This window comes from Elaeis guineensis, chromosome 15, assembly GCF_000442705.2.
Source record: "Elaeis guineensis isolate ETL-2024a chromosome 15, EG11, whole genome shotgun sequence".
Classification (NCBI taxonomy): Eukaryota; Viridiplantae; Streptophyta; class Magnoliopsida; order Arecales; family Arecaceae; genus Elaeis; species Elaeis guineensis.
In genome coordinates, this window is record NC_026007.2 from 51,817,119 (window position 1) to 51,838,418 (window position 21,300).

General features: G+C 35.9%; 1 protein-coding gene across 2 annotated transcripts; it reads right to left on the reverse strand.

The window, feature by feature from the left end:
* Positions 1–211: 211 nt before the first annotated feature.
* On the reverse strand, positions 212–20,461 carry LOC105057967 (serine carboxypeptidase-like 18). 2 transcript variants are annotated; one of them, XM_010940711.4, is made up of 14 exons: positions 20,239–20,460; positions 19,841–19,986; positions 19,386–19,462; positions 19,192–19,314; positions 18,991–19,093; positions 18,193–18,230; positions 16,992–17,093; positions 16,825–16,908; positions 16,610–16,756; positions 15,815–15,886; positions 961–1,079; positions 748–861; positions 592–637; positions 212–465 (listed from the first exon to the last, which is right to left on the reverse strand). In XM_010940711.4, exons 1-14 carry the CDS (start codon positions 20,352–20,354, stop codon positions 382–384), a joined length of 1,371 nt encoding a protein of 456 aa, XP_010939013.1. In that variant the 5' UTR covers positions 20,355–20,460; the 3' UTR covers positions 212–381. The 2 variants fall into 2 exon arrangements, with proteins under 2 accessions (XP_010939013.1, XP_010939015.1); XM_010940713.4 differs by lacking the exon at positions 15,815–15,886 and having other exon boundaries at positions 20,239–20,461.
* Between the last annotated feature and the right edge of the window lie 839 nt (positions 20,462–21,300).

A 21,300-nucleotide genomic window follows, 5' to 3' on the forward strand; every position in this document is an offset into this window, starting at 1 on the left:
TGTTAAAATCAATTGAACAAACATTAATCTTTTTTCCTTTTCTTTTTCTTGAAAAAGGGAGAGTAATCCATCCAAGTTTCATCGAGCTAACAGAGAATTACAACTGAGGTGTCCTAATAGACTACTACATCAAATAAAATGAGTTCTGACAGATTGAAACCACTCACTACAGCAACAAACAATAACATTTTTTTTTTTTTTTTGAGAAGAATTAACTGGGGAAGGCCCAACTAAAATTTATTAAAGAGAACACGAGAATAACCGAGAACATCTTTCACAAACTAAATCAAACTTGTTCTTTTGTTCTGGAGCAAGTACATCCAACAATCTATCCTGCATTTTATGTACATTTGCTCCATTCTGCAACATGACGAAAGTAAATCAGAGAGGCCTACTAGAAATCCACCTTTGGAGCATAGCCAAACATTCCTCAGGTTTGTACTCCGGAGCTGTGTGACCAGCACCCTAGATGAAAAAATAAAATAACTCTGAATAAAAACTCTCTTCCTGAGAGAAATGATTTTTTTTTGGTACAAGAGACTATATATATATATATATATATATGTGTGTGTGTGTGTGTGTGTAACTTACCCTTACAGTTGCGAATGTTAAATTATTGGAAAATGCTGTTGTATACCTAAGAAACCAACAAGACACAGCCCAATCAGACTAAACTCATGGTACAATCCAAATCATAGAGAAGAAGATAAGATCACATAAGAAGTCTGACACTAGCTAGAAGCTCACCCAGCAACTTGACCTCCAACATGCCATGATCTCCACTCATCCACAACAGAGAAGTTGAGAGATCTAATCCATGCTTGCGTGCCCACAAAAGGTACCACCAAGTCATGATCCCCACTGTGTGAATGAAAAGACCGTGTGAGACATTAGAGAGTTCAGCATGATATGACAATTACCACAGATAATGACAACAGTAAGAGTGTGCTGGGGGTTCACCTGTATACGAGAGCACGATAACCTTTATTGGTAAGGCTAAGATGATAATTTATATTATTTGGAATGTCTTTAGCATAAGCTAAGTCAGAGTTACACCTCTGCCATTCTCTCACTGTTCCCTGCATCATGTCATCATTGTTAGGGGTTAGATTTCTGGTGATAATCACTAGAAGCCATAGAAATTGAAGAAGAAACAATTGGCATTCATAAACATTAAGGTAGAAGCCATATCCTCTAACTACTGGATGTCCTAACCATCTATTTTTTCTTTTCCTTCTTTTAACCTTTTATTTTGAATACTATTCACAATATTCTGCCAATTTCATTCTCCCTATAAATCATGAACAAAAGTGATGGCAGGTTCCCTTCAAAAAAAAAAAAAGAACCTAAGTGGCACGTAGGGTGACATATCTTCCACATAAAACCAATGTTGAAGAGGATGGCAAAAATGCAACAGGTCATGAAAGGATACATTTATATTATTGAACATATAATTAGAGACACGTGCTTGTTTTCTCCAACATTTTTCTTTTTTCCCGCATAATTCAACATGCATGATCCCTCAAAAAATAATTGACTATGTGTGCCTTTTTTATGCTATCTACTTCCCACTGTTGTAGGCCACAAATTTCTCATGATAGAGAATAAAAAGCAGCATATTCCAGTGACCTACATTTTGCTATCTTGCCCTTGGCCTCAACATAGCCTTTTCTCCATTGCCTGTAGTTTCTTAACAAGCAGCTGCAGTGCACAAAAAATTATCTTAATCACCGTCCCACCATTCCAATTCATCACATTGATCTTGGACTGGACGTGTAAGCCTGATGCATGGTTTTGAATTAAGAGGAAGATGGGGGAAAAAGAGTGTGCAGTCACTTGAACTAAGAGGCCTTATGCACAGCAAGCTATCGTAAGGGAAGAAATGACAGAATGATGGGAAAATCCTCCACCATTTCCCTCCATATACACTAGTAATTGCTCGCCAAGTCACGGTGCACTCAAGTTTCTTGAGAATGGTATAGAGTGACTAAGGTGAATTTGAAGTTGTACAGGGGGTGGATTTGGAAGTATGGTTTACATCAATTGGTTCAAGAAGCATTCAGCAGATGGAAGATTGAAGTTGATCTTATGGATGAAGAAAATTTTAGGGATGAGTTGCAATTTAAATTAAACAAGTACTTACTCATCATTTAATTTATCCTGTATATCCATACATGTATGTCCATACATGTATATATTTTTCCTGTACTAGGGTGTTCAGGATTAGAACTTTGTTTTGGGGCTTTCAAGAGCCTGGGAGATTGAGAGCTTTTCTAATTGGGGTTTTTCTTATATACTTTTTCCTCCATTAGTAAAGCATTCTATGATCATCTTCATTCATGGATGTAGTTCATATATAGGATGAACCATGTAAATCTCTCTGTTCTTGTGTCTCTGTTTCTTTCCTATGTCTAAAAATCTAGTATTTTGTATAATATACTAGTATCAAAGATTACATATAGGGCTTCAAGATGGCACTAACATTTAAAATAGAGAAGTTTGATTGATCAAACGATTTTAATTGGTAATAGCTTAGGATGAAAGCTATTCTTACTTAGTGTGGGTGTTGCTCCTAGATTGATTTTGATGATTACAAAGCAGATTGAAGGGATACAATATTTTAAAATGAAAAAGTCCTTATGCTCTTCAAGGGCAAAATCGTAATTTCACTAAAATTCTGATTTGATAGTACCATTTGGTAGAACAAATGATTTGAAATCTATTGGTGAAAATTTCATTGTGTTTGGACTTATATTTTTGAAGTTATGAAGGTTTGAAGTGCATGAGTCGACTCATGAGTCAACTCATGGCACTGTGAGCTGATTGGCACGCAAAAATTCTCCTTGGCACGCTAGTTTTCTGGCTTGGCACGACCTGTGAGTCGACTCATGAGTCGACCCACAAGGCATGAGTCGACTCATGAGTCGACCCCTGCTAATTTGAGCCAAAAAATTCCAGAAAAGCATTCTCTGGTTTTTGCAACAGAGGTCGACTCATGAGTCGACCCCTGAAGCATGAGTCGACTCATGAGTCGACCCCTGCGACGGAAAATGTCAGCAACGGCTATTTTTTTGCCCGTTTTAATTGCCATTTATGCTTCCTAAAAATCCTCTAACGGCTCTTTATCTGCCTAAATTATTTTCTCTTGCTTCTAATGCTACAAAATGCTTAATTTGATGAAAGAAATTGCAGATTAAATAGCGGATCAAACGTGAAATCAAATGTGAAGAGAAAAAGAAGAAAAAGAGAAGAACAGAAGAGAGGATCCGAAATTTGCAAGAAAAAGCCTGAGATCAACGAAATATCCATAGAGAAAAAGAGAGGATCCACAATATACCAGAGAGATTGTGAAAGAGAAAAGGAAGATCTTTCAAGGAGAGAATTCTTCACGCCTATCGTTTCAACCTTGATCTAGAGATCGTTCAAAGCTTTCAAGAGATCTTCAATCAACAATCAACCTCTTCTCAAGCGTTTAACCGTTCATTCATCTTGAGAAAATCTGAAAAAGGGGTTCTTCATTTGAGTAAAGCTTTTATTGTTATATTTGCTCATTTAAGGAGCTGTTATTGTATTAATCTGTGCTCTAAATATTCTTACTCTTTGTGAGTTTTTGCTCTTGTTTTTGGAGGATTTCCAAAACAAGGAAAGGTTGATCCGAACCTGAAATCGGAGTGTTTTGGGTTTGCTTGTACCCGGGAAACAAGTGTTCTAGCTTGGGATAGCTAGGGTCGGAGTTTCCGACGTCTTGTATTCTAGCTTGGGATAGCTAGTGTCGGAGTTTCCGACGTTTTGTATTTGGGTTGAATACAAAGGATAGTGGATTGAAATTCCCAAGTGGGATCTTGGGGAGTGGATGTAGGTGCAAGGTTAGCACCGAACCACTATAAATCCTTGTGTTTGTGGTGTGCTTTATCGCTTTATCTTATTTCTTTATTATATCCTTGCAATACTACTTTAGGTAATTAATATTGATTTAAAGCCATTGTTTTGTTCTTCATAAGTTATTTGTTGGGCTTAAAATTTTTAGAAACCCAATTCACCCCCCCTCTTGGGTTGCATAGCTGGGCAACAAGTGGTATCAGAGCTAGTGCTCTAGCCCTTCTTTGATCTAACAATCAAAGAGCCAAAGATCTATGGCAACCCATGTTGGAACTTCTCTAGCTGAGGGGCAATCAACAAACCGACCTCCACTTTTCAATGGGTCTAATTACACCTATTGGAAAGCTCGGATAAAGATTTTCATACAAGCACTCGACTATGATATGTGGAGTATCATAGTGAATGATCCTCACACACCCACCAAGATTATAGATGGTGAGGAGTCAACCAAATCCGAGAAAGAATGGGATGAGGTTGACAAGAAATTGGCACAATTAAATGCCAAAGCTATGAATGTTCTTTATTGTGCACTAGATGCTAGTGAATTTAATCGCATTTCTACTTGTGCATCTGCTAAAGAAATATGGAATAGGTTAGAAGTCACCCATGAGGGAACAAATCAAGTAAAAGAGTCTAAAATAAACATGCTTGTACATAAATATGAATTATTCAAAATAGAGCATGATGAGTCCATAACTGCTATGTTTATTCGTTTTACTGATATAATCAATGGTTTAAAGAGTCTTGGCAAATCTTATACTAACAGTGAACTTGTAAGGAAGATTCTCATGTCACTGCCAAGAACTTGGGAAGCCAAGGTGACTGCCATCCAAGAAGCAAAGGACTTGAACACTCTACCTCTAGAAGAGCTTCTTGGATCCTTGATGACTCATGAACTTAGCATGATGCAACATCAAGAGGATGAAATCAAAAAGAAAAGAACCATTGCCCTCAAATCCACAACTTCACCTGATTATGAAACAGATGACTCTGAAGATGAAGATCAGGATGAGGAGATGGCTCTCATCACCCGGAAATTCAAGAAGTTTCTAAGAAAAAGGAAACAGGGGATGAGAAAGAAATTCACAAAAGGGGATCAAAGCATAGAAAAGGAGAAAGATCAAACCCCTATATGCTACGAGTGCAAGAAGCCAGGACATTTCAGATCTGAATGTCCTCAATTGAAGAAAGGTCCAAAGAAATTCAAAAAGAAGGCAATGATGGCGACCTGGAGTGCGAGTAATGACTCAAGCTCCGACGAGGAAACCTCAACCGAACAAGCCAATCTGTGCCTGATGGCACATGAAAATGAGGTAACTTCTGAATCCACTAGTGAATTTACTTTTGAAGAATTGCATGAAGCATTCTATGATTCAATTGATGAATTAAAGAAACTAGGGAAGAAAAACAAAGAGCTGAAATTGAAAAATCAGTCCTTAGTGAAACAAGCTGAAATTCTTTCAATTGAAAAATTCACATTGATTCAAAAAAATCAAAACTTTAAGGATGAAATTAACAGGCTGAAATCTATGGTAGATAAGTTCACCTTAAGTTCAAACAAGCTAAATATGATCCTTGATAATCAGAAAGCTATATATGATAAGGCTGGACTTGGTTATAAACCCCTGAAGAAACAAAAATTTTTGAAGGATATTTATGCAAATTATTCAAGCAAAAAGCCTACAAATATTACTTGTTTTAAATGTGGAAGAATAGGACATAAATCATACACATGTCTTATTAACAAATATGCAAACACAAAGAAAATATGGGTTCCAAAAGGAACCATTCTGACTAACCTGAAAGGACCCAAGAAAGCTTGGGTACCTAAGACAGAAACTTGATCTGTGCTTGCAGGTGTGTCTAGCATCCCAAGAAGGAAACAGGAAATGGTATCTTGACAGCGGATGCTCGAGACACATGACTGGTGATGAATCACAATTCATCACGCTTGATGCTAAGGATGGAGGGATGGTCACCTTTGGAGATAATGGCAAAGGAAAGATCATCGGGATAGGTAACATTGGTATCACTCCCTCCAAATACATTGAGAATGTTTTACTTGTTAAAGGTTTAAAGCATAACTTACTCAGCATTAGTCAATTCTGTGATAAAGCGTATAAAGTAAGTTTTGAATCATCTGTATGCATTGTGACGAGTCCTATTAACGATGGCATTAAATTTACATGGCAATGTTTATATGGTAGACTTGAATGATTTAACTAAATTAGACATGCAATGCCTAGTTTCCTTAAATGCTAAAATAAATAAGATAATTTTTAAAGAAAACCCCCTATGAACTTTGGAAAGGAAGAAAACCAAATATTGCCTATTTTCATGTTTTTGGTTGCCGATGTTTTGTATTAAATAATGGCAAAGAAAAACTTGGTAAATTTGATGCAAAATCAGATGAAGCAATCCTTCTAGGTTACTCCTCCACTAGTAAAGCATTTAGAGTGTTCAACAAAAGAACCTTAGTAGTTGAGGAGTCCATACATGTTGTCTTTGATGAATCTAACGATCCTCCTTCAAGGAAGAATGAGGGTGTTGATGATGCAGATCCACTAATAGAAGGTATGAAGGAGATCACTCTGAAAGATTCAGCAACTCCAGAAGACAAGGATCAAGAAGATGAACAAAATGAGAAAGGTGAAGAAATTCAAGAACAACCTCAAGGTACAAATGACTTACCCAAGGAATGGAGGTATGTTCACAACCACCCTAAGGAATTAATTATCGGTGATCCTATGCATGGGGTAAAAACACGTTCTTCACTTAGAGATGTACTTAATCATTGTGCTTTTGTATCTCAACTTGAACCTAAAACTTTTGAAGAAGCTGAAAATGATTATAACTGGATTAATGCTATGCAAGAAGAACTCAGTCAATTTGAAAGAAATAATGTTTGGACCTTAGTGAAAAGACCTAAAGATTATTCAATAATTGGCACAAAATGGGTCTTTAGAAACAAGTTAGATGAGCATGGAAATGTAATTAGAAATAAAGCAAGACTGGTTGCTAAGGGATATAATCAAGAAGAAGGAATTGATTTTGATGAAACCTTTGCACCTGTTGCTAGATTAGAAGCCATTAGACTTCTACTTGCTTATGCTTGCTTTATGAAATTCAAACTATTTCAAATGGATGTTAAAAGTGTATTTTTAAATGGATATATTTCTGAAGAAGTATATGTAGAACAACCCCCTGGATTTGAAAATCATGCTTTTTCCAATCATGTCTTTAGATTAAATAAAGCTTTATATGGTCTAAAACAAGCACCTAGAGCATGGTATGAAAGGCTAAGCAAATTTCTACTAAATAATGGTTTCTCAAGAGGCAATGTAGACACAACCCTATTTATTAGAAGAAACCAAAATGATATGCTAATTATACAAATTTATGTTGATGACATAATTTTTGGGTCTACTAATGAATCCCTTTGTCAAGACTTTGCTAAGCTTATGCAGGGAGAGTTCGAGATGAGCATGATGGGAGAACTCACTTTCTTTCTCGGACTCCAAATCAAACAATCAAAAGAGGGAATCTCCATCACCCAAAGCAAGTACACCAAGGAACTACTCAAAAGATTTGGAATGGAGAACTGCAAACCTATTGGCACACCAATGAGTCCCTCAAGTAAGCTTGACAAGGATGATGAAGGTAAAAGCGTAGACTTAAAATACTACAGAGGTATGATTGGCTCATTATTATATCTAACTGCAAGTAGGCCTGATATCATGTTTAGTGTTTGCTTATGTGCAAGATATCAATCTAATCCTAAGGAATCTCATTTGAATGCTGTTAAAAGAATCCTTAGATACTTAAATGGTACACAAACTATAGGGTTATGGTACTCTAAGGACTCACAAATTAATTTGTTAGGATATTCTGATGCTGATTTTGCTGGATGTAAATTAGATAGAAAAAGCACAAGTGGAACTTGCCAATTTCTTGGAGTTAACCTAATCTCATGGTTTAGCAAGAAACAAAATTCAGTGGCACTGTCTACGGCTGAGGCCGAATACATTGCAGCCGGAAGTTGTTGTGCTCAAATCTTGTGGATTAAGCAACAACTCGAAGATTTTGGAATCAAACTTAATGAAACTCCAATAAAATGTGACAATACAAGTGCCATAAATCTATCTAAAAATCCAATACAACACTCAAGATCTAAACATATTGAAATAAGACATCATTTCATAAGAGAGCATGTTCAAAACAAAAATATAAATCTTGAATATATTAGCACTGAAAATCAATTAGCTGATATCTTTACAAAGGCCCTTAGTGAGGATAGATTCTGTGAAATTAGGAGAAATCTAGGAATTCTAGATCCATTTGCCTAAACTTCTCTTAATTATTATCAAATATTCTTAGAGCTCAATTTCCAACAACTATCCTGGTTCCAAAAGCTCAGTTTTATCACTCTAAAAACTTATCATTGAGCAAAATTCCTTCTCCCAAAATTTTGAATTTTTCTGGAATTTATTTGTATTTTTTCTGATTTTCTGAACTTCATGAGTCGACCCCCATGAGTCGACTCAATGGCAAACTTGTAAATCCCACCAACTTCCATCGGGTTCATTGTTTTTAAAACGGGAAACCCTGTTTATGAGACGACTCATCTTCTCGTCGTCTTCCTTCCGAAAGCCGTCCTCTCCAACTCTTTTTGCTCCAAATCCAAGGATCAATTCTGAGGCAATTCTCCCTCCTCTCCACCAAAAATCGCCTCCTTGAAAAGGACTTTTCTGTGCTTTCTCGCAGTGATAGGCGCGGGTGGAACGTGCCCTAGAACTTCACCGTTCATTCAAAATCCACTTCTTTTCTCCACCAAAATTCTTCTTTACTCTTTTGTGATCCCTCCTCCACTGAATTCAAGTCTTCTTGTCTGCTACTTTATTGGATATGGCTCCAAAGATGAAACTTCCCCAAAGAAGAAAATCAATCCGTGAGTCTGAGGAAATTGTCCGAAAGAAAAGGCATGCTCAGTCTTCCACTGTTCCCAATCCAGTTTCAGTACCTGCTCAAGGTCCCTCTCAATCCTCCATAAGCCCCAGTGTAAATCTTCTTTCTGATAGAAAAGTAGAAACCGGGAAAAATATAGATTTTCGGTTCTTTGAGAAAGAAGGCTTTACTTTTGCTACCAAGATCAAAAATCAAGGATGGAAACTTTATTGCTCTCTTAAGGAAGTCACCTATGTTGATCTAGTCAGAGAGTTCTACCAGAACCTAAATTATGGAAATGGGTCTGTGACTTCAACTGTAAAGGGGATTGACATCTGTTTGGATTCTAGGATATTGGGAGAGATACTTCAGTTGCCTAGTGAAGGATACTCATATATGGAACTCCCAATTAAAGAAGAAGGGATCAGAATTATCTTAGGAGAAGATTTTTCAGGAAGTTTAAACAGATTGGAAGCAAAGCTACTGTCCATTGAGATGAGGGTCCTGCATCAGATTGTGACAAAACTATTCTTTCCTAGGAGTGGTAGACATGACTTACTATCTGGCAGAGATGTATGTGTCATGTTTCATATCATCACTCAGACCCCCCTAAACCTCCCTGCACTTATGATAGAGGCCATGAGAGAAACTTTGAACAGATCCAAGGCACACTTGCCTTATGGTATGGCCCTTACTAGAGTATTTAGGAGGTTTGGAGTTAGCTATGAGGGGGAGACACCTACCAAGCTCTCACATGTGGACACCTTCAACCAACACAGCCTGCACCGAATGGGAATTACAAAGACTGTTGGTGGTTGGATCAAGGGCTCTGAAGAAAGAGCTGAGGAGAGAGCTGAGGAAAGAGCTGAAGACAGAACTGAAGGCAGAGTAGAAGAAGAAGGTCCATCTTCTCCTGTACATGATTTCAGGGCAGCTTCACCAGATACCCAGTTCATTCCTGATACTGAGGCTGGCCCTTCTGAGTTTACTAGGATGCCCACACCAGTGTATCAGCCAGAGAGCAGAGCACCTCCATCAGAGTTCAGACTGGCTGATGATCAGATCGAGCATATATCTCAGCGTGTGGCTTCTTTGTTGTCTAGCCAGTGGAGTAGTACTTCTTTTGCACCTGGAGCTACTTCTTCTGATCAGACCATTACTCCCCACATCTCCACTGTATTTCAGATGATTTCAGATCAGTCCGTCAGGATACAGCAGCTTGAGGATACAGTCTGGAGACTTACTGGCAGAGTTCTTGACTTGCAGGGGCAAGTTCTTGCATTGGCCCATCCCCAGCCACAGGAGTCTACTATTGAGGTCACAGACCTCACTGCAGAGGCTGGAAGGCTCAGAGGAGCATTAGAAGGTGGATATGAGCTACTGAGGAAAGAGATCAGAGGATCGAGTGAGCATGCTACCACCCAGTTCACTGCTCTACTTCAATCTGTTTCCAGAGCACTGAACGTACTTGATTCTATCAGACTCATGGTATCAGCCCTAGTATCTCAGCGTTCTCAGCCTCCCAGTTCATCTCGTTCTCCTACTCGTGGCAGAGGCAGACGGGGTAGAGGACGCACTTCTGATCCATCATCTCCTCACCCTATATCTGATGACTCTGATCATTGACTTATCTAGATCTTAGGAGTTAGTATCTTGTTCTAGGATCTATACCTTGGGGCCATGTATTGACATTTAGCTGGTTGAATTTTATGTATTGAAATAATTATAATATTAATGGAATCATCTTTTACCTATATTTCTACCTCTTTGTAATGATTATATTTTGGTTATATTTCAATCTCTGATACATCTATTGAAATATTATCTTCTCCTTGTTGTTGTTTGCTATTGATAATTGCTATATTAAGGGGGAGCAAACATCTGTGAAAAACTCTAAAGAGGAAGAAATTAAAGAATATTTCAGAAAAAGAAAAGAAAGAGTTAACTATGTTTGATGATGTCAAAAAGGGAGAGAAATTAAAATTAAACAAAAATTGAAATTAGATAAAAAGCAAAACCCTAAATTATGAGAAAAAGGGGGAGAAATTAAATTAAAACAAATATTGAAGAAATTAAACAAATATTGGAGAAATTAGACAAAAACAAGGATTGAAAGATTAAACAAAACTTTGAGAAATTTTTGGTATCAAAATTTGGTATCAGACAGAACTTTAACAAAAAGTTATCCATCAAAAGTAAAATCATGAGTACAATGCAAATAAGTATTTTTTTTTATATATAAGCTCTGATATTCAAACTTGCTTTTGAAATTTTACTCACCTTGATACATCAATAAGAAATTTGTTTTACTCTGATACATCCTACAATTTCTTTCAACTTGATCTGATACATGATAACATTTGATCCGATACAGTGTGAAGGTTTCTCTAATATATTATAACATTTGCTCTGATACTGTATGAAATTTTCTCTGATACTTTAAAAATTTTCTTGCTCTGATACATTATAAAATCTTTTCTGATATCATTGTAAAAATTATTTTTGCTCTGATACATAGAAAAAGTTATTTATCTTCTCTTGCTCTGATATATCTTGAACTCAAAATAATCTAATACCCTTTTCAAATCTTTAAGAAAATGGACAAACTATTTTTGCATTTATATTACATGCCAAAAGAATCATACTCTTTTCAAGCATATACACCTATAATGGATTCTTTTGAAATTAATGCATTAACATAAATATTTTTGTTCATATGTTTTGTCATCATCAAAAAGGGGGAGATTGTTGCTCCTAGATTGATTTTGATGATTACAAAGCAGATTGAAGGGATACAATATTTTAAAATGAAAAAGTCCTTACGCTCTTCAAGGGCAAAATCGTAATTTCACTAAAATCCTGATTTGATAGTACCATTTGGTAGAACAAATGATTTGAAATCTATTGGTAAAAATTTCATTGTGTTTGGACTTATATTTTTGAAGTTATGAAGGTTTGAAGTGCATGAGTCGACTCATGAGTCAACTCATGGCACTGTGAGCTGATTGGCACGCAAAAATTCTCCTTGGCACGCTAGTTTTCTGGCTTGGCACGACCTGTGAGTCGACTCATGAGTCGACCCACAAGGCATGAGTCGACTCATGAGTCGACCCCTGCTAATTTGAGCCAAGAAATTCCAGAAAAGCATTCTCTGGTTTTTGCAACAGAGGTCGACTCATGAGTCGACCCCTGCGACGGGAAATGTCAGCAACGGCTATTTTTTTGTCCGTTTTAATTGCCATTTATGCTTCCTAAAAATCCTCTAACGGCTCTTTATCTGCCTAAATTGTTTTCTCTTGCTTCTAATGCTACAAAATGCTTAATTTGATGAAAGAAATTGCAGATTAAATAGCGGATCAAACGTGAAATCAAATGTGAAGAGAAAAAAAAGAAAAAGAGAAGAACAGAAGAGAGGATCCGAAATTTGCAAGAAAAAGCCTGAGATCAACGAAATATCCATAGAGAAAAAGAGAGAGGATCCACAATATACCAGAGAGATTGTGAAAGAGAAAAGGAAGATCTTTCAAGGAGAGAATTCTTCACGCCTATCGTTTCAACCTTGATCTAGAGATCGTTCAAAGCTTTCAAGAGATCTTCAATCAACAATCAACCTCTTCTCAAGCGTTCAACCGTTCATTCATCTTGAGAAAATCTGAAAAAGGGGTTCTTCATTTGAGTAAAGCTTTTATTGTTATATTTGCTCATTTAAGGAGCTGTTATTGTATTAATCTGTGCTCTAAATATTCTTACTCTTTGTGAGTTTTTGCTCTTGTTTTTGGAGGATTTCCAAAACAAGGAAAGGTTGATCCGAACCTGAAATCGGAGTGTTTTGGGTTTGCTTGTACCCGGGAAACAAGTGTTCTAGCTTGGGATAGCTAGGGTCGGAGTTTCCGACGTCTTGTATTCTAGCTTGGGATAGCTAGTGTCGGAGTTTCCGACGTTTTGTATTCGGGTTGAATACAAAGGATAGTGGATTGAAATTCCCAAGTGGGATCTTGGGGAGTGGATGTAGGTGCAAGGTTAGCACCGAACCACTATAAATCCTTGTGTTTGTGGTGTGCTTTATCGCTTTATCTTATTTCTTTATTATATCCTTGCAATACTACTTTAGGTAATTAATATTGATTTAAAGCCATTGTTTTGTTCTTCATAAGTTATTTGTTGGGCTTAAAATTTTTAGAAACCCAATTCACCCCCCCTCTTGGGTTGCATAGCTGGGCAACAGTGGGTTAACTATGTTTTCAAGGGGAAAGAGATCGAAGTTTCTAGCTAGCAGAATGGCTAAACCATCCTAAACTGCTTGGTTCAAGGCATACCAACCCATACCAATTGTTACCAAGTTGGGATAGGCAGTCGGCTCAATACAAGCGCAACCAACCTGATCGAGATAGAACTCCCCAAGTCCTCTTGATTCAGGGTCTACACCCTCTTGATAATTGGTGGGGAGGCAAAGAAGGTTTCCCATGCTTTCTTTACCTCCTTTCCTTTCATTGGTTTCTAGGGAAAAATGGAGAACTATAGATTTTCACTGGTGAAGGTCCCAAACTTTAGCTGCTTGAGGCATAATCCTATCCACTCTTCTCATCCCTCCCTTTCATTTCTCATTCCCTCCTTTTCGTTTCTTATGTCAGAAATTTACAAGAAAATGGAAAATGAGTAGAGATCATGCTAAAATTTTGAATTTTAGAATGACATTATGAAATGCTATAGATCTAATGATGATCTATGCAATGACAAAGAAATCATAATTTTTTATTCATCATGTAATTTTTAGATTAATTTCTTTTCAAATTAAAAATAATAATAAATAAAATAGCATTCAAAAGTTTTTTTTTTTAATAAAATTGGTATTTTGTACCCAAACTAGAGTCAAATTCAAATAACTTTCAAAAATAAGCGATAATTAGTGCATAGCCATGGGCTAAAAAAATATATATGCCATCACCTTGGTACGGTTCTATTTAATCTGAATTAAAAAAATTTCAAGATAGTAATAATTAAAAAATTATTTTATTACTAGTGTTTTAGTTTATTATTCCCATCTTGTAGGCTCACATCAGATGCTCCTCTATATGTTGATGTGAAGAAGACTGCAAGAATACTTTTGGTATGAAAAATAGAAATAGGTTTTCTCAAATATATATATTTTTGCTCTCTCAACCCTCAAATATCCAGTTTCTCATCCTTTCTTGACTAAATGTACAGGTGACCTATTGCAGGAGATGTTGATTAATTATGCAGGCCCTTTTTCCTACTTTCTTTGAAAATGACACCAAGCCGCTTGTGTATGCTAGGCAATTTGATCTCTTACTGACCTGGCTTGGCAAAGCTGTACAAACCAGATTCATAAATTTATAATCTCTTTGATTAGTAAAAAGTGATGCATGACAAAAGCATAACTTTTGGCTTTGGATTACGCTACATATACAAGTATTGTTCTACAAGTAGTAAAAGTTACTCTTAATCTTTCTGCTCAAGACTCTTTTTCCTAAGAACATATATGGCTGAAACTTCTGGCTTTTACTTATGCTCTCACTTTCTGTATGTTCAAATATGTTTTCTAGGGTTGTGGGTGTTGCAATCTCAGTGGCGAGGAAGATGTGATGGATATATTTGCAACTAAAACCACATGTTTATGGCCAGCCTCAATAGAAACTAATGATTGTCTTCTCCTTAAGTGTGAAGTTCAGACACTAGGATGTCATGGCGAGATGGCTTGTCAGTAGAATTTTTGAGATGGGTGAGTTTGATTGCTCTCGGTGGCTTTCAAATAATGAAGATAATTTCAATTATCACCGAGAAGATAATGTGCAAGCAATGTTTGATCTTAGGTTTGAACCAAACATTAGCAGCTCTGTATTAAAAGATGGAAATGACCAGCACATAGGCAGTGGGTTTGGATCCCTGGAATCTGCATGTGATCATCTTTCCCGGGACACAAATAACCACATTTCCTTATTGAAAAGATGTACATAACTTATTTGTCCTTCTATCTTTTGATAAATAATGGACTACAAATTACAGATATGTTCAACAAAATTATACTAGCTGAATTGCTTCTTTATGAAAATTCTTGATTTTTCCTGCCTGTGTTGCATGGATACAAGTGTCTAGCACATATTATTGAATTCTCCATTTTAAAAATTCTAGAATAATATGACTCAAAATATTGAATCCAACATAATGTTTCATAGTTTTGTAATATTATAACTTTGGTCTTACTCTATAGATCATGTGGATGTACAAAAACTAGAAAAGCTTGAAAAGATAGCGAACAACTGAAACATAAAAAACCCTTCAATAATTTAAATCATTTATGCATCATGAATAATAGTTAAGCTATCCTTCATTCTGTAATTTAAATCATCTAGCATATCTTTTACTAATTAATGAGCAGTTCAAGGCTCGAATTCGAGCTTGAACTTAAAGTCGAGTACGGCTTGTTTGACATTGGAGCCGAGTCGAGTCAATCTAGAGTATTATCTTTTTTCATTGAAGTCTAGCTCAAACTTAGGATATTAAGACTCGATCAATCTCGAGCCGAGTTTCGAGTCTGAATATTTTGACTCGAGCTTGAAAGTCTACATACTAAAGTCAGCTCGGCTCGACTCCTTTGCACCCCTAATTCATACCAAAATTTTAAATCCCATGGAATAGCGCTTTTCCATGTTGCCCATGAAATAAGACATGCTACTATCCCATGCTATCCTGACATTGAGATAGAGGATATCCCAAGGCATGTTGATTAGGATGCTAGGATAATGGAGGGCTAGCTTGTTCTAACACTTGGGATGAAACACCATCCCCATGTCCCATGGGATGTCCCACCAAAATTTAAAATCATGATTCATACAGGACATGATACTCATAGACACCAATATTTTACATAAATTATATGTTCATTTTCACCAAGCCCGAACTTAATTGCAGTTGTTGCTTTTTTAATTTCTTTCTATATTTATTATATGCCAAATGTGTTTGGGAGAATTACCTTCTTGATGTGGAGAGCCTTTCTTGTGATATTACTGTTTGCCCAATAGTAGGATAGAAAATAAGCATAAGACTGCAGCAAATCAATATTGTTGATTAGTAAAGCAATGAAGACTTTAGAAAAACCTATATAATTTAGCTAATTACCTTAACGGAAAGGGATATTGCCATTAATATTAATTTATGATGTTTTTTATTCTGATTGGAAATTGAAGATTTAACTGCAATTTGCAATAATTATGGGACATTAAAGATTGAACCTCAAATTTCAATCACTAGTCCAATGAAGTAGTACACTAATTTCTCTTTTGCCACCATATGAGTGGGTTAGATTTATCTCAGTAAAGCATGAGGGGTATATTTGGACTGATTGATGCTAGGAAATATAACTTTCGAATCATTTTTATCAGGAGGGGAATCTATTGAACCCTCCTTCCTTTCTGAGAGAGAAAGAGTGGCTTGCATCAAGAAACATTGCATATAGAAAAATAATTTAGAAATTTTAAACCCTAAAAAATACAAACCTCCAATCAAATATTATCTTGTTATTACAAGATGACAATGACATCAAGTGACCTATAGGATCTGTTAATTAGACACCCACCATGAAGAAAACAAAATGGATTAGTTTAATTGATGTTAAGGTATATGAGTGTCATAATAAAGGTTATACACCCACTTGCAGATTTCTGATTGCATTTTGGCAAGAAATGTCAGACTACATGTGGCTATTTTTTTTATGGAGATACATGACACTCTAAAGTACAATATGAAGTGATGAGAAAGAATTGCGTACCCTGCACTTGAGAGCAGGATGAGGTGGTGGACTATGGAGCTCTAACTCCTTCACTGATCTTCTATCCCCAATCATATCCTCAGGCTTTGGGGATGCTGCCGCACATTTAGGTTCCAAAATATGTGATGTCTGAATTTCTGAGTAGAACTGCATGTGCAGAGGATTAAATTCACCTTCAGTGTAATAAGGACTCAGTGAGTGAACAGATTGCCCACCTTATGAAAAGCATCAAGCTTTGTCACACATTGTTCTCTCACAGGATTTTCATAGTCTTCCCCTTGACAATTTTTTTGTATCAACTGAGAAGGATTAAGACAATGTTAACATACGAACCTTTAACATCCATATCCTAACAGTGTCCTAGTGATAAGAAACATTTCACCTCATAGAGTACATCTGATATGATCCCCACTCCATGAGCATATGGGACTCGAGCATTCTTATCAACTTTTAAACCCGTTGCTGGGTTACCTATCAAATAACCCTGAAGCCAAACCATCCATTTAAGGTTATCGTTAGAAGCAGAATGTTTTTATTCTAAAAACAATAGCAACAGGAACCTCAACAACAGCACAAGCAGTAAATCAACAACAGGAACAGCAACAAGCAGGAACCACCATCAACAACAAGAACAAGTTTAGGGATCAACATGAAATTATCTCAAATTTCATAATCATATAAAATAAGCAGTGTCTCATAGGATCAGCATTTGCCATCAACTTTTTCATGTTTATAATTGCAGAACAATTTGCTGCCTTGCACCACAAAATTTACAAGATCATCAAAAACAGAACCTCTATGCAATAAACCAATTAGTTTGGTCTAGCATTACTCTTTGCTGACCTCTTTGAACAATCTAAATCCCCATAGATGTCATAAAATTTAGTATTTTTCATTCCACAACCATACCCTTTTTTAGAGCAAGGTGGACAATGCCCATAAAAATTCATCGGATTCATGAACTGTGGTGGAGATGGGACTGAATCCAAGTTTATTGGTTGCCAAACCCCTAGTAACTTACCAACTCAACCAGTTGTCACCCTCAAGAACATACTAAATTATCCTTCTTGTCAAGAAAATTTGACATCCTCTTCTATTAGGTTTGATTTGGTCTATCCAGCATCCAGCAGTCCTCATAGAAGCATATTTACAGATCTTAGTAGGTGGCTCATTTATAATCAAAACCTCTAACACATAATTACAAGCAAACATTAATGTAATCTTAACAGCACATAAAATATTTAAAATTATCCTACATTCATATCCTGGAAACAAAATAATAATCTAAACAAAGGATTCTCAGTTAAGTACTGATATCATTTGGACCAATAAAATAATAATAATAATAATAATAATAATAATACCAAAATCACTATGGATGCCAATATAAAAGCCATGGTAATTGATTTAATCTGTCATTTACAGTATACAATGATATTCAATATTTTCTTTTTTGTAAAGACTAATTAAATTTTTTTAAAATTACTTCATTAACCCTATAGGAAGATTAAACTGATGATCTGCTTGAGAGAATAAATTTGTCAAAAAATTGCAGCAATTTGTTTACCAGTCATAGCCTATACCTTGAGATTAAGGCGTGACTGCTGATCTGCTTCAATATCTGGGTTTCAAAAGAGTTAGATATACGTCAGCATATTTAATGAGGCAAAATAGCCTGTATAAAGACAAAGTAACATCTATTTATGATTTCATGTATTTTTATGTGTTCTCCTAGATGCAGATGTACTTCAACTATGTGAGCATGTACCTATCCATATGTCAAATACGCTAAATGTATTTTATACAATCAAACAAGTCAAAATTCCATTAAAAGATCCTCTGAAAATTCATTTGGTTGCAATCGTGTATATTTCTGCTATCAATCAGTTGTCACATCACAGATTAGCGGTAAAAGGTTCTTATGCCGCAGAACATCCCTTTTCTTAAGTACTATCGTTGAATGCATCATGCACTGCTTAACTAGTTTCCTTAAAGTTTATAAATGAGTTGTTTCTCAAAGCATGCTTGACGTAATTGGCTATCTTGATGTTTGAAATCCTTCTGCTTATATACTGATGTAATAAAATCATAAACATCTTTTCTACCACATCCCAGGATGGGGTTAGTTTTTATTATCACGAATCCAGTCCATACCCACATACGAAACACAACATTGTGGATAAAACAAGAGTTTATTAGTTGCAATCTAATTGATAAGATAACCTTGCCGATGCAGGTCCAACCCACTTGAGAAGGTGAAGGTTTGACATTAGATTCTCATTCACATCAATCCCATAAACTACTCACTAACTTTGGCAGCATAAAAGCTTTGAAACATTTATATTTCAGAAATTTGCCAAGAGGGAAGAAACTAAAATTACCTTTTGATATTGCATCCGCAACAACTGGAACAACCTTCCCACCATAAGAATCGCCGGAAATGTAGAGAGAATTGGAAAGGAATTGTGCGTGATCAACAAACCACTGCAACAAGATTTGGAATCAAAAAGTAGGCTGCGTGCCTAATTGAGTGCATTAATTCCATAAAATTTCTTAAAGAATTATGTGCAATTTGTATCCACCTTTCTGAGAAACTTGTAGACTTGCATGGATGAAGAAATGTCCCCAACTGCGTAACCTTCAGGTTTTCTTGAAAACGAGAACCCAGTTCCAACTGGGGAATCTAGGAAGATGACGTTGGCTACCTGAAAACAGTAAACGATCAAGAACAATAAACAGAGAGAAAGAAAAAGGGGACTGACAGAGGACTTCGCACCCTTGTCCAAGAGTATGGATGATAGACTAAATTTGGCAAGCTCCCATTGTATTCCGCAGTCACAAATTTTAGAGGACCTATTTACAGAAATATGAAGATTTAGCAAGAAGGTGCACTCCATGTTTTTCACCTTTTTTAGGAAACATGCGTTAGCTCATTTTATTTACACAATTTCAAAGAAAGACAAAGAAGTGTATCCTAAAAATAATGTGAGTAAAGGATGGAAATTTTTGCTACCATGGAGTTAATTAAGATGAGTAATTTAGTGTAAAGTTCCTTTTTTCTGGAGTCTAATTGCATTACATATCTCTCATCCTATAAGACAAAAACCCTTTACTCTGTTTTGTTTAGGTGGCAATTATTATAAATACAACGAACAGGGTTCGAATACTGGAGATCATGAAACTTCAGAAGGGATGGATGAGTAAGAGTCCCAGAAAATAATTAAGACCAACCTATTTCAAAGACCAAACCACTGAAGGCAGAGCACCCTGGTCCTCCAGTGAGCCAGAGAAGGAGAGGGTCTTCACTCGGATTCCTCTCCGACTCTATGAAGTAGTAGAATAGCTCCACGCCGTTCTCCTCATCCACACTCACATACCTTAATGACAACCACCAAGTAAATAAGCAAAAAAGAAAAACACACACACACAATATTAAAAAAATAAAACAAAAAAAACAAATAGCATAACATATTTGCTTATTTTAAATCAAATAAAAAAAAGCTACAAGAGTCTTGCCATCCATGATGGCTAAACTACCAAAAGTCAATACAAGATCTTAGACAGGATTGCTTTTATGTGAGGAAAATAAAAGGGAAAAGAAGAAAAAAAAAGAAGGTAGCTGAGCTCACCCTGTTTCCAGGTAGAAGGGTAGAGGCCCTTGGAAGCCCGGGAGATGGGTGATAATAGACGCTGAGAGAGCAGTGGAGCTTAGGTAGTAGAGAAAGAACAGTATTGTGAGAGCCATGAGAAAACCAGGAGAGCTTGCCCTCGATGAACTGGTGGACGAGAGCCCCCAGACTCGCCAACCAACTCTTTTCTCCTCACCGGTCCTCGTCTACCTCAAACCCTTTAATTGCATGTCTCCCCACCGGTCCTTGTCTACCCTAAACCCGTTAATTGCGTGTCACCGGGGAGAATAGAGCACGTGCATACGGATGGAGGAGAAATTATTGCCGGGACCACGCGTAGATAGACCAGCGCAACTCGCAAAGCATGTGCACAGTAAATAACGCGCAATTGGATGAAATACAAGGATTTCTGTGACGTGCTATCCATCATCGGATTTGAAAGGTCAACCAGGATGCGGTCCTGACAATAATTTCTCGATACAAAGTACATATTTTTTTTTAAAGTATTTTATTTGATTAATTTTAATAAAAAATTTATTTATAAAAATAATTTAATTTTTAATTTATTTATCGAATTGATGCAAAAGGATAAAATCGCCACATCATCACGTTTTATCATCACCATATTACCTACTTTTTTTTTCATTTTTTACGTAGACTATGCCAAAAAAAATAAAAAAATTAAAATCATCAAATCAAATAGTGTTTTTAAAAACGTCATTCCAAATAACATTTTTAAAAACATCATATTATTTGATAATTTTAATTTTTCTTCCAAAAAGAATAAAAAAAATAAAAATTATAATTTTAAATTTATAAAAATATAAAAATTATAATTTCGATAAAAATAAAAATTATCATTTCAAATTAGTATCTCCATTTCAAATTACATTTTTAAAAAAATATCTGAAAAAAATTATTGTAAAAAAAAATTTAAAATACTATAAAAAATGAAAAAAATAGAAATTATAATTCTAAATTTTTAAAAAATAAAAATTTTAATTTTAATTCAAATAAAAATCATCATTTCAAATTACAATCTCATTTTCAAATTAATTTTTT